The 14,308-nt window shown below is 40.5% G+C and overlaps 2 protein-coding genes across 21 annotated transcripts in view; one reads left to right on the top strand and one right to left on the bottom strand.

Annotated features, from left to right (window-relative positions):
* Positions 1–2,773, top strand: part of dock7 (dedicator of cytokinesis 7) — a 48,348-nt gene extending 45,575 nt beyond the window's left edge. For 18 of the 19 annotated variants that reach the window (XM_004574508.4, XM_004574507.4, XM_012915809.4 and 15 more), the window contains 2 exons: positions 111–278; positions 1,934–2,773. In XM_004574508.4, the coding sequence (XP_004574565.1) occupies positions 111–278; positions 1,934–1,976 (211 nt within the window). In that variant the 3' untranslated portion in view covers positions 1,977–2,773. Of the gene's footprint in view, positions 1–110; positions 279–424; positions 445–1,933 lie in introns of all 19 variants that reach the window. The other variant, XM_004574502.4, reaches the window with a different exon arrangement.
* Positions 2,774–2,852: 79 nt separating this feature from the next.
* On the bottom strand, positions 2,853–12,810 carry usp1 (ubiquitin specific peptidase 1). 2 transcript variants are annotated; one of them, XM_014413381.3, is made up of 9 exons: positions 12,477–12,810; positions 11,755–11,995; positions 11,275–11,416; positions 8,499–8,600; positions 7,935–8,116; positions 6,759–7,483; positions 6,298–6,456; positions 5,952–6,153; positions 2,853–5,729 (listed from the first exon to the last, which is right to left on the bottom strand). In XM_014413381.3, the coding sequence occupies exons 2-9, from the start codon at positions 11,925–11,927 to the stop codon at positions 4,931–4,933; spliced, it is 2,484 nt and encodes an 827-aa protein (XP_014268867.3). In that variant the 5' UTR covers positions 11,928–11,995; positions 12,477–12,810; the 3' UTR covers positions 2,853–4,930. The 2 variants fall into 2 exon arrangements, with proteins under 2 accessions (XP_014268867.3, XP_014268868.3); XM_014413382.3 differs by having other exon boundaries at positions 11,275–11,413.
* Positions 12,811–14,308: the final 1,498 nt, after the last annotated feature.

Below are 14,308 nucleotides of genomic sequence, written 5' to 3'. Positions count from 1 at the left end.
CACTTCACTCACCAAATTAGTTTAGACTTTCAGTCGATCATTTTATTTGAAACAGAGAACACGTGCTGCGTATTTACATAACAGTATCGCACTATATTTCCCTGTCTAAGGTGTGAGGATGCCCTACGCAAAAACAAGAGCCTGATTGGTCCAGACCAGAAGGAGTACCAGAGGGAGCTGGAGAGGAATTATCACCGGCTGAAGGAGGCACTGCAGCCTCTCATCAACAGGAAGATCCCCCAGCTTTATAAGCCTGTACTACAGGTCAACTCGCACAGGTAGGGCCAAGCAGGCTTTCTCTCCATGTGTATGAACGATGTGAGTGAGAGTAGAGATTAATTTCTTGGTTGTTAAGTTAAATCAGTCTTTTTAAAAAAAATTGTTTTGCTTTTGTTTTGTTTTGGCTTCTGTAAAAACGATGCAGCAAACGGACAGCTTGACAAGGTAGTTTGGACTTCTCGGAGTACGTTTTGTGTTGTGTTTTTGTTTTTTCGTTTGCATGTTTCTCACTGTTCAGGTTAGAGGGAAATGCTTTCAGTTTTAATTCTAAAATTAAAAATGAATTGGATTTGTAAATGTTTAAGGATACATCATACTTTTTTTCGTGCAACTTTATTTATCAGTTAAGAATTTACCTGTTGTATGAAGGGAACAACCAAGCCACACACAGACTTATTGCATTCATTCGGATTTTACTTACCTTTTATTTATAAAGCACCAATTCACAACAAGTTGCCTAAAGGCACTTTATATTGTAAGGAAGAGACCCCACAGAACATCATTTTTTCAGTGTGTCCGTTCATTTTATAAATTATATTTTTTATCAAGGATGTCGAGCATTTGTGATTTTGTTTACAGATTTACAGATAAAAGGTGTACTGATGGAAATATACGTATATGCTTTTCAGGGCTTTAAAATTGCAGCAGCCAAAATTAGCTGCAGTTTGGCTGGGCAACTTCTTTATGTTGCCATTGGACACAAAAAAGGCTCGAGAGCACGGCGTATTATAAATTCTAAAAAACGGTGGATTTATCGAGAGGACACCGAAGTTGTCTCTCTAGTGATTCCACAGCAGTACAAGAGCATCATCTGTTGACGTAACGAGGTATAACCTCCGTACGTAAACATAACAGTGTTAGAATAGTGAACAATAATAAACAAAAACAAGGGGCAGTTTGTTCTGACAAAATTAAACATGTAGCATTTTCAAATCTACTGCAAATACTTTGAACAATCACAGGCAGTGGGCTACAGATCAAATACTACATGACATAACTCAATCATCTCCAGTCGGAAAAAACGTGTATTCCCTGATTCATTGGCAAGGGGGTCTAGCTGTTGCTGAGTGAAATTGGTTGCACTAAAAACAACTGCAGGTTGTTGCAAGCCGTCTGTGGTTTTTCATTTAAGACGCAGATGCTATTTACTCTCAGAGCTGTAGTAAATCTTGAAATAGTGCAGCGCAAACTGGAAAACGGCTAGGAACTGCCACCAATCACTTGCCAAACAGTCGCAGAATATACAACCAGTGGTTACCTGGCAGTCACTGACCACGCCCTAAGGCCTTGGTTAATGGGACATTCAAAATTAAGTCCACAGTGACTGACAGCAAAGTCTAGCAACTACAGCAACCAGAGAATACATAGTTTTCCCTCACAATATGTTGCCTGGTGGTTACTCTAGGCCTGTGAGATTGGGGTCAGCATTGATTTGTAGCATGTATGAAGCATGTGTTATATGCTTGTGCTCGTCTTGTGAGAAGGTAGAGCTACAGGAGGTCAGCTATTTTCACATACTAGGCTTTTCTAGATTTCTTCCTACTGCAGCTTTAACATTTCAGGTCAGCTTCTCGTGACAGCTCAAAATTCTTAGTATTTTATTTCTTCTTTTTTTTTTTGTCCTCGTTAACATCTTTTTGTTTTTAATTTGCAGAGATTCCTTCAGCAGAATGAGTCTTCGCAAGCTTGACATTTGAAGATGAAGAGAACTACACACAAGCGCACCTGTACACCTACACAAACACTTAACCGAAACTGCAATATTAATTTATTCTCCAGTGTAAATAGGAGTGTCTCTTGAAAGTTGGTCAGTGTTTGGAAAAAAGCGTGTTTAAACAAAAGGTTGAAAAGACTTGCAGCTTGGTACGTCATTCCAGTGTCTTAATTTGTTTACAGACAAACTGTTACACAATCAGCGCAACAAAAAAAGCGGAACTTCAAATTAAAGAGATACCTTGGCATTTAGAATTTCTTTTTGCTAGTCATTTCAGTAGGTAACAAGTGCTTATACTGTCCCCATGCTACCTTAAAATAACAAAAAACAAAGCTCATGTCAGCACTCACTCTTGGAACCAGTAGAAATGGCTGCAAGCTATGAAGAATGCTCCAGAGTTCTGTATTTCAGTAAAGTGCCAAAAAAAAAAAACACCCTTTTTTTCTGCCAAATTCTTACAATTTTAAAAGTCAAGGTGTCTTTTTAATTATGTACGATGTGTCAAAAAAAATCTGTACTCAATTTTCATGTGTGCACTTTTTTTTTTTTTTTAATGGTGTAGCATTGCATTTTACAACTTGAAAGTTTATATAATGCAAAATGGGAGAGAAACCTTAAACCATGCAAAAAAATTGTACCAGTATTTATCATGATGCTTTATTATTGTTTTTAGTTGAGGCGCCAATGTTTTAAACTTAGGTACTTTAAACCTCATTGTATAATTTTATGTAGTTTTGTTTTATTTTAAATATTTTACTAAATAAATATTTTAATGTTCAAGTGGTCTGATGTGATGTTTCTCTGTTATTATGGACTTTGAGGTAAGTCGGCCAGAAACTAAGACGACAAAAAGCATGAAGCTGGTGTGAAGGTAAAAACTTTATTGCTTTCACTCTGAAACCCCGCTATGCCACTTCCGCATAATGAGAACTGGAATGGTACAGTTAAAAAGGACACAACAACACAGTAAGGGTGCTTTTAACCAAGCATTTCACTTTAAATAATAAACTCATCTTTGAAAGACAGGTGAAAAGGGTTTGTAATACTTAGAAAGACAGCTCATCAGACCCAAGTAAATCTCTGAAACCATCACTAGACCTGAGATGAACAAAGTTACCTTTACTGAGTTTTTAAAGCTCAATTGATGCAAACCCCCCCCCCCCCCAAAAAAAATCTATCATCTGCTATGCATGACTAATCAATAAATTGTCACAAAAGACTCAGTCCATCATAAACAGGAAACTTACCTTACCACATCAAGTTAAAATGTTTTGTGTCTAGGCTGTTAGATCAGATATGGAGCATATTAATGCAAAAGAGGAAAATCTATTTTTTTCTTCAACTATAGTATCTTAAATCTGTCATGAGACAAAACTTGATATTACATAGGTTTAATCAGAGGGATGGTGATTTGTTTTAATAGATCAAAATATAGATATGTATATACATCTCTAAATATAGATATAGACATACATATAGATTTCAAAACCAGCAATATGCAAGTACAAAACTGAATATTCGCTGCTTGAGAACTTCCATCAGTCCGGTTTTAGTCTTAACTTTGTTATTTTATCTCTAATGAACTTTAAAAACTGTTCTCTCTCTTTTAAAAGAAGAATGGAGGTAGGTCATAAGCTAAATCATGGTCTCAGTGGGCAGTTTTTCCTCCCCATAATAACCATGAACTGTATATAATGATATTTATACTGTGCTTTTTGACCCTCCTTGCAGCATAAAACTGAACTACAGCTTAAGGAGTTTTAAATTAGAGATTCAGATCTTAAAATCCTGACTAGTGCAAACATCTCACTTGACAGTTGTACACTACATTAGAGACTGACTGTTTTCAGACCGATATTTGGTCATTTAAAAGTCTCATATTCTAATATTTATTTCAGATACACAAAACAAACAATTCTCTAACATTTGTTATATGTAGTTAATTATTGTTTATGCTCCACCCGATTCTGTTCAATGAGCCTTTCACATTTGTGGCATCCCAATCACGAGCTGCCACAGAGAATCTGCAGCACGCCCTCTGGTGGTCAGACTATACAGATATCAATCGTGCTCACATTAAATCGGTTGGGCTCTATAGTAAAATATCAAACAAGCAGTTTTCCATAACATTGTAAAATGTATATTATAAAAACCTGATAGTTCACTGATAAAATCAAATTGCGTCCTTCACTCTGACAAATCTGACATCTGAGCCTGAAACTGTTGACTGCATAAACTAGTGTCAACGAAGCATGTAGAAACTTTTTAATTATTATTAGACAGCTGAGTGTTTGTTGTAAATATCTGTTGTAACTAAATGAGTTTCTGAGAATCTGTCGGTTTCACTGTATAAATGACATCAGTTTGAGGCTTCAGATATACAGCTAAATTGTACAGGTTTCTATATAAAAACCCTCACAAAACAAGGGATCAGTTGATGAGAAAAGCTTCAGGGTAAAAGCTTTTCTGATAAAGTGAAAAAAATAACATGAGAACATTTTCAAATTCGAACAGAATACAGACTGCTGCGCCCAGGGGGGGAAGTCAGTTTTCAACATTTTTACTTGATTCAATTTTAGTTCAACGTGCTTTGCCATTTTGTAAAAAACAAACAATACAAAGTCAACATTGAAGAAAGACCAAAAAAACAAAAATACACAACCAATCATCCCTAACGTTCAAAAAAAACAAACAAAACAAACTTTGACCCCAACTGGGCGTTTCTGTTTAGAGTACCTGCACATGAGTGGATGAGAAGGCGGAAGCGCCTTGATCCCACCGTGGGGCTGTTGCAGGTTTAGTTTTCCTTGGCTGAAAAGTCACTTCAGTTTCAGTGTAAATGTGGCAGCCACAGTGTGTCTGGCACTGTTTGAAGTATTGCAAAAACTCCATCTGTCTTTTGCCTGGGAGCTCAGTTTCCTGTAAGGTCTGTCTATTTCAGTGTCCAGGTTCAGGCATCCTTCTGTAGAACAGCAGGTAAGGGGTTGATGAGCAGCACGTCTCAGGAGAACAGGCTCGCAGGAAGTCCTCCTCCTCAAACAAACGCACCTCAGAGTCATCAAACAGCAGCCATTTCCCTTCATATTCCAAGAGGCTATTTAAAGCCTTCTGCTCTTTGGTCTCTGTGCTGCCACAGGAAGCCTGCGATGTCTCCTCTACTGCCTCGGGCTCTTTTTTAAGTCCAGCTTCAGTGTTTTGGCTCAAAATGTTGATGGTTTTTCTCCTATTACAACCCTCCGTCGAACCACTGCTAGCTGCTTTCTCTGTGTGTTTACTGCTGCTGTTCCCGAGGTCATAGCTGGACACACTCCTCTGGCCTCCCAAGAGTCCGACACCCCCCTCTGACAGCTTTTTGCTCCCTGATTTGCTGCTTGCCAAACTCTCGCGCCGCTGTCCTCTCGTACTCAGGCTGAAAGACACCTCTCCATCATCGTAGTCCAGCACCGTCTCCTTCACCAGAGCACCTTCTTTGTCTTCCTTCACCTCGTCCTCCTCCTCCTTCTCTTCAGTTTTTGTGTCCTGCAGCCAGATCTTCACATCTGTTAAATCAGACATTCGGATGTAGGCAGTGTAGTGGCCACTGCTGATGGTCACACCACTATGCATGACGACAGCAAACAGCTGATAGTTTTGACCTTTAGTGGATGAGGACTGGGTACACCACTCCTCAAGGGATAAGGTCAAAGGAGTCTGTAAGGGAGTGTTCACTTTAGAAAGACCAGCATATGGGTCCAGTCTGGGAAGAGAGAACAATACAGATATAAGAGTACATTTAGAAACTAGAGATCAAAGCAGTAAAAACTCTACAGCAAAGGACTGATTCTATTTCTCCATGATGAGAATCTTTTAAGTCTAAGCATGTGGTACAGCGATCACTTTTTCAAACACTAGCTCAAATTCATTCCAGTAGAGTTTGTGTAGTGCGGCAGTGTGATAACTGAGACTTCAGTGGACTCACTCTAAACCGTTGGCAGAGAAGCGCTTTAGGTGAATAGTGATGACTTCAGGAGTCTTGTCAAACAGCAGACTCCTCTCGGCCTCTGTGTAGTGATGGCAGGTCTCACAGAAGTATTTATCCTCCCCAAAAATGCGCTCCACCGAAGCGAACTGAGATATGGCCCATTTCAGAGTCTTCAGCTCTGGTTTAGGGTCTGGTGAGACTGAAAAAACCCCCCCCCAAAAAAACAAGATTTTTAAGATAAAAAGGGGGAAAATAAAACCCACACCCACAAAAAAACAAAAACAAAAAAAAAAAAAACCTCCATAACTACTATTTTACAACTAATAGTTGTAAAAATTCTCACCCTCAGAGAGGTCATCGGGGCTGCTGGGCTGGTCATCAAGCACAGGGACACTGATGTCCTGGAAGTCCTCTCTCCTCTCTGTGAAGCTCTCACACTCCAGACATCGAGTCCTCAGAACCAGCCGACCTTGGAACAAACGCTCCATGAGGCTCAGGCCCGCTGAACGAACATAAAATCCACAGTTAGTAACATCTAGAACTCCATAAATAAATGTAGGCTCCTAATGCACGTCAAAGTACAAATTAAAAGTTAAAGTGAATGACCAAACATTTAGTCTGTCCCAACTTTTCTGCTTTTTTTGGGATGCTTATTCATTTAAATTCATTAATTGTGATATGGGGGCAAAAGGCAGGAGATCAGTTAGGCTTGGGGCTTAAGAGGTTAAAGTGAGTCATTTCTTTCTCAACTAAACGTTTTCTTCATAATCGCTGCCTCTTACGATGATCGCAGGTCACACGTACCTTGATGTTTAGGAGCCTTACTGTGTTCGGATGCATTTTGGCTGGGTGGCTCTTGAAGGTTTTTCTCACTTTCGTCGTGCGTCACTCCATTTTCCTGCTCTGTTTTGTTTTGGTTCTTCACAGTTGTGCAGCTGATCTTTCCCACGCTGCGGAACTTGGAGAAAATACTTGGCTGCTTTCCAGACGGCCTCAGGCAGCTCAACTTAGCTCTCTTCTTCCTCTTCCCATCTGCCTCTTTACACGTCTTCTCACCTTTCCCCTCATCGTCGCTTCCTCCTTCCCCATTTGGTTTCTTCGTCTCTTCCTCACCTGCCGCCTCCTCTCCACCTTTATTCTTGCTGCTGTCCATGGTGATTTCACTGGAGGACTTCCTTTTGGAGCGAGTAAGGGGTCTATTTCTACTCAGGTTTTCCTCTGCAGAATCTGATTTCTTAGACTTCAGGGATTTGGATTTTTTCTTGGCATTCCCCACTTCTGTGTCGCTCTTTCTTTTCCCAGCAACTTGACCATCCTCTTCCGTGGAAGCTTTGGATTCTGCGCCAGAGCCGCCGGACCCCAAATCGAGACCATTCTCGAGTTTAACTTCCGACACATCCTCCTCCTCGCCTTCTACTTTCAGCTCTTTCCTGATAGTATCACAGGCTTCCTGGATATATCCCAGGATGCACTGCAGAACTTCCTGAGCATCATGCTGGAGATAACCTTCGTACATGGGGTTCAGCTGCCTGCGACACAAAACCACAAACTTGTGTCAAACTGACAGAAAATGGCAATTTTAATGAAAGTGTTCAAAAACACAAAAGTGCCAATCTGGAGTTTAAACGTGTCAGCATGCTTACTTTAAAAATGATTCGTAACCAACTCATCAGCTTGAGCTATGACTGAGCATTAATGATGACAAGTTTTTACCTTTTAAACAGCATAATAATGATCAAAGCTCCACATTCATGATCCTACATGTGCATCTAACTGCAACTAAGTGTTTAATCAATGTTATATGCACGTATACAATGTGACAATATTTGGGTGTTTAGTAACATTTAATATTCGAAAGCCATTAAGTCATCGTGCTAGAAAAAAGACAGCGTGGGAACAAACTGGTTACCTAGCAACACAAGCGTATGATCTAATAAGCAACTGGTTTACAAATATTTATTGAAACTGCCAAATCTTTACCTGAGCGTGTGCAGAATTTTGCGCGGTGGTGTGGCTAGCTCTCCATCGGTGAAGCTGTCAGGATTAAGCAGGAAGCTAGACTGCAGCTGCTCCACTGCAGTTATCAAAGTGTTGAAGCTCCCAAGAAGCTCGATGTGAGCTGGCAGAGCCTCCGACACACCGTCTGACTGCTGACAGTGTGGCTGTAGGAAAATGACAGAGTAAAAAGGTTACTGAAATATGCTTTCGTAGCTCAGAAGACAGACACCCTCCTTTAATGCTGCTGCTTTTTTCAAAACTGTATATTTTACAATAGGAATACAGTGCACTGTGTCATAACTCTTTGAGATGAAGGCTACTGGACTTGTTTTTGGTTCATGAAGGTTTTCACCTCTTGTCCAAAAGGCTTCTTCAGTTCTGAAAACTTATGGGGAGTCCCACGTAATTAACTTCAAGCTCTGAAGACTAGAGTGCACTATATTGTTCAACAACTTTAAAAAGAAGCATGCAACATCTCCCATCAGAGGAGTTAATAAGTGCTAAACTTTGGACCCACACTGTGGCTGTGATTTATTATGCACGTACCTCTTCGCTTTTCTCAGTTTCTTCCTTGGGTTTCTCCTTCTGGATGGAGAGATCGTGAAGCTTCTTTATGCCTTCTCTGAAGCCTGGGCAGTAATAAAGAACCTGCAGATGCAATCAGACATCAACACATCATTATTGTGATTTTAAACTGGATGTGATAACAAGTAATCCACACAAGTGGAAAACTCAAAGCATCTTCAAGTAATCAGGTTGTTAAATGCTGGTGATATTATGATGACACAAATAAGCGCGAAAAACGTGTCCATGACCTTCACAGTCATTTGTGCTTCAGTACTTAAAGTCCAACAGTAATTCCCATTAACCCAGTAATGGTCACAGTGAAATATAATTTCCTTTACCGGCTCAACATAATAGCAAAAATCTGTTAAAAATGACTGTCCAAATATGAAGCTAAACCGTTCTGTTTTAGTCATTAGACACACAGCTTCTTGCTTTCGCATGTTGGATGCACTTCAGAATTATTCTAATTATTACAATAAGCTCTTTAGTCATCCAAAGTAAGGTTAAAAAAAGTCCTGTTTAGAAACCTTAAAAAAAAAAAAAGGATGGAGAGAAAAAGAATCTGGTTCTATACTATTCCTAACTGTGATTACAATAGACCCTGTGCACAAGAAAATGCTAACTTCCTGGTTTGAGACCGGATGTAGGGTTGTACATTTCCGGTAGCTTTACTTTGCGGTCAATCACTACTGCGAAGATATCCTCCAAAATCATGTCCAAAACTCAAAAACAGAAAGATCGCGTTACGTTACAAAGAGCAGAAGGTGGGAACACTCACCACTGTTGTGTCATAAAAAAATCTAATGATCAATTTTGACGTTTAAAAAGTTTAGATCGATCAGTTGTTTACATCACTCAACACAAGCAGAACTGCATTACAAAATCAGAAGACACATCATCCACATTCAGAAGCATCTCTGTATAGTGACTGGTCTTATGATTTAAACAGGCAAATGTTCAGCATTCAAACTACAGGTGAAGAATAGTCAAACCAGATGTTTCCCCCGTTATGTCGATATCAGCTAGTCAAGTACACACCTACACAGCATGTTAACAAACCGTGAAAAAAAGCCACACAAAAAATGAATGATTGCTGGTAAGGGTTTCTGTACATTAGTATTTACGAAGGGTATGTTGTGACTTCCCTTCAAAATTACAGTGGTCCTTCGCTTTAACGCAGTTCACCTTTTCACCTCGCTGTTTCTCCTCTGTGACGTCTCTCCTGTACAGTACAGAATCGATAGCTAGCAGAGTGACTCTGAAGTGCAGTACTGTATGTCGATGAAATGTTCTGCACCGTCAAAAAATAAAATTGGCTACTTGATTTCACCTATCGCTGGTTATTTTTAGAACATAACACCCGCAATAAACGAGGGACCTCTGTTTACAGATACTGAGAAATATAAAATTTGAATCCCTTTTCTCTTTTGCTCTGAGAAGCGGGGGAAAAAATATAGACAAGTCGATGAACATCATTTACAGATATATTGGGTAAATGCCCAAGACATCTATAGAAATGTAAATCGCCGCTTGATTCATTCATTTGCTTAACTTGTTTTGGACCGTAAACAAGGCGCGAATAGGACACCGGAAACAAAGCTCCCCAAAGGAGTTTCCGCACCAGAAGTAGCATATGCTAACGTGCATATAGTCTATTAAAGCAGATAAGTGCTACTGTAATTACATATCTTCTATTAAAGCAGTGAGTACATGAAATCCTGCTCACTAAACTAACTCCATACTTCAGAAAAGTGATGTGCCATCACTTGATTCCATTAGCAACTAGTATTTAAGTGAAAACGTTGTGCTTAATTTATGCTCCTGAGATTTTGTCTGTTTCCAGAGATATTTACCTACAGAGATAGGTTTTTAACCACCAGAAATGTGCTGATTGGTTGCCAAGTGGGCCAGAACAGGGAAAGGAGTTAAAAAAATAAAATAAAATAAAAAAATGTATGATCAGTACAGTCAGAGGTTGCAGTGAACACTGTACATTGTTTACAACACTCAGTAGTAGCCTACAGACCGGTTGAACCACTTTTTTTTAAGCACTGCCTCCATTTGACTACAGACGCTCTCTGCAGGTAGGACAGTCCAAAGCTCCCCACAGACTGCCATCACACTAATAATAATAATAATAATAATAATAATGATAATAATAATAATAATAATAATAATAATAATGGATTGCATTTATATAGCGCTTTTCAAGGCACCCAAAGCGCTTTACAATGCCACTATTCATTCACTCTCACATTCACACACTGGTGGAGGCAAGCTACGGTTGTAGCCACAGCTGCCCTGGGGCAGACTGACAGAAGCGAGGCTGCCATATCGCGCCATCGGCCCCTCTGGGCAACACCAGTAGGCGGTAGGGTAAAGTGTCTTGCCCAAGGACACAACGACCAGGACAGAGAGGCCGGGGATCGAACCGGCGACCTTCCGGTTACAGATGCGCTTCCCAACCCCCTGAGCCACGGTCGCCGCAGAACCACAATTTCCCCATCAGAAAATGTAACATTCCCGGCATCACAACAACATCCACTTCTGAGTGGGATAACACAGGTGAACAGGTTTGAGGATTCAATGCAACTTAAATCGCACAAGAACAAACCACACACACTGTGAAGTGTCTGTGCAGTTTTCAACTTTTCCTTCAGTATATTTAAACCCATCCTACCATTTGTACTAAAACACTGGAACAAGTGACATCTATTAATGCTGGAAATTAACTCCATCTGTGGTAATGGCTCACCTGTAAGATGCTGTTCAAATAGCAGGTATTGCCCAGATTGTTGAGCCCCACGAACGGCACCAAGTTCTCTCTCTTCTCGCAGGACAGGAGGCTGGGCGAGGAAGGACACTGAGAAGGCCCCGGGACCACCTGATCACAGCTGCTGATCAGTTAAGAAGGAAGCAAACAGAAAGTCAGCAGCTAATAAATTGAATTTCACAAATGACATCCACCATCACACACACACTGTTTTAAAATGATGTTTTAAAATGACACTGAGATTAATGTTGAAGTGTAACCCCAGCTTGATTGAGATGAAGCCTACTATTAAAATCTAAGGTATCACTCATCCACACGTGCATTATCCTGCCCTCACAACAACAGTGGAATTCCCATAACTATCTGAATGTAACTGTGGGAAAACGAGTGCTTCGGGCTGCCCAAAACAAATCAGTCTAGAAAACTATTTGTGTTTGACGCACACTGGTAGCAGAGACCTACCTTGCCTCAGGCTCCTCTGGCTCACATGTTTTGGGTTCTTCTGTCTGAGGTTCCGAGAAATCCAGAGCCCGCTTGGTTTCCTTCTTCTGGAAGAACTTCAGAGAGAGTTTACTCTTCTTCACTGGGCTCCCCGGAGCCGCTGATACCACACTTTCACCCTGCAGACCTGGCATCTTTCCTCCCGGTACCTTGAGGGCGATTTTTCTTTTAAATTCCTACTGAGACGCAACAGCGCACCTCACTGGTGAAAAATGGAAACACACAATGTAATTTCAGCGGGCGCCATCAGAGTTCAACGAGAACGAACGTAGCTGCGCACTTAAGTTCACGGTCCGCTATTGTGTAGCTACACACGGACAGGTCCAGTCCAATCAATCACACACTTCTCAATAATACAGTCGAACCGGTTATTGACCGTACCACGCATTATGTAACATGTTAGCTGGCTAACGCTAACTTAAAGGTAGTACTTTGTTTCAGTCCTACCCACAAACAACCGCTCTAGCACGGCTTACGTTAGCAACTGTTTTCGCTTTAAATTACAGGGTAGCAACAAATAACTTGCTGTTTTTGAGCACGTTGCGCACATCACAGCGACAAACTGGCTCGAGAAGGTGCGGTGAAGAAGTGGGAGGAGAAAACAGAAAGCACGCCGTTTGAAACTGTTCACGGCCAAAAAGGACTTCTTTGAAATCCCAGCTGAGTCGAGAAAGAAAACTTACCCGAATGCTTCATTCCAGTTTAAGTTTGATATTTTCCATTAAACATCCCGTCTCGAAATGATTTACGGAGTGTTTAACAATTCAGACGGTGCAACAGAAGTTGGCGCTTTTTCCTGCTTGAAGATTCGCTGGCCGCTACATCGCCGGCAACGCTCGGATATCGCGTCAAAACATCCGGCCAGAATGTTTAAAAAAAACGGTCACGACTAAGCTTGAAAATCATCAGGTGTTGCCGAACATTTGGAAATGCGCGTATAACTCTGGGAAATTCTATACCTGAAAAGATTTACATGCCAGATTTCAGGCTAATGTTAAGACAACTATTTCGGCTAGGCCCAACCGGCCAGCTCCAAGCGCCATTCTTGTAGTCCTTTCTCCAGCTCCTTCAAAATAAAAGTCGAGCTAAACTTGAACAGTCATTTCTCATGTCTCACCTTTTTTCCTTTTTGAAGTACTAAGATTTTAAATACAGGACATTAAAAAATTGCTTTCATGAAATGAATGTAATAAAAAGTATACAACTCATCAAGGCTTCCATGGAAGCCAAGGGCCACAGAGGTTTCAAATTTCAAGTTGAGACAAGCTGAAGCTGGTCTGTTGTATAAGAGGTATAATTTGGGAGACTGCACTATATATTTCTTGAATCCTCTTCACACTTTATATATCTGACCCAACAAAAAAATTGCGATTTACAGAACAACGGTTAACATAGAATCGGATGTTTATATAGACAATATAAAATCATTAAGTAAAAACCAATGAGTATGAACAAAAGTGGGTCCAACAGCAAAAGAAAAAGAAAAAAAGATTATTAATTACCTGAAAAAAAAAAAACCCACGAGACTATAATAGTATAGTTATATAACAGTAAGTTATGAATTATGCTCAGTCATCCAGGTAAGAAAATCCCACAAAGTTGAATCTGTTGATCTGGAGGTACGTTTCAGTGGGAAAAACGTTTCATTTTCCATCAAAGTGACGTTTTCAGCTGACTGCAGGTTTCCCCAGCATTATAAGCAGTTCATTTGCATGATGACTGAAAACACCCACTAATGACTAACAATAGGCCGTTGATCAGTGATCACTGAACCACTGATGCCCAATGACTGCAATCACAACACTTTAAGATAAGATAAGATAAGATAAGATAACCTTTATTAGTCCCACACGTGGGAAATTTGTTTTGTCACAGCAGGAAGTGGACAGTGCAAAAGTTATGAGGCAAAAATTAGAATACAATAAGAATAAATACAGTACACAACTGTACAGAATAGAATAAAATAAAATACTATATACAGTAGAATAAAATAAAATAAATATACAATAAGATAAAAATAGAATACAAATACAAATACTATATACAACTGAGTAAAAATACAACGATGACAGAAAGGATTATTGCACTTAGTATTATTGCATATGTATGGATGTGTGTGCTTGATCAGTTAAAGTCTTTATTATGGAGTCTGACAGCAGTGGGGAGGAAAGACCTGCGAAATCTCTCCGTCCCACACCGTGGGTGCCGCAGTCTCCCACTGAAGGAGCTGCTCAGTGCTGTCACAGTCTGCTGCATGGGGTGGGAGATGTTGTCCATCAGGGATGACAGCTTAGCCGCCGTTCTCCTGTCACTCACCACCTCCACTGGGTCCAGAGGGCATCCTAGAACAGAGCTGGCCCTTCGGATCACCCTGTTCAGTCTCTTCCTGTCCCCAGCAGAGATGCTGCCGCCCCAGCAGACCACGCCATAAAAGATAGCAGAAGCCACAACAGAGTCATAGAATTTCTTCAGGAGTGGGCCCTCCACTCCAAACGACCTGAGTCTCCGCAGCAGG

Source organism: Maylandia zebra, linkage group LG17, assembly GCF_041146795.1.
Source record: "Maylandia zebra isolate NMK-2024a linkage group LG17, Mzebra_GT3a, whole genome shotgun sequence".
Lineage (NCBI taxonomy): Eukaryota > Metazoa > Chordata > Actinopteri > Cichliformes > Cichlidae > Maylandia > Maylandia zebra.
The sequence above is the reverse complement of the archived record's forward strand: the minus strand, read 5'-3'. Positions and strand labels throughout refer to the sequence as shown.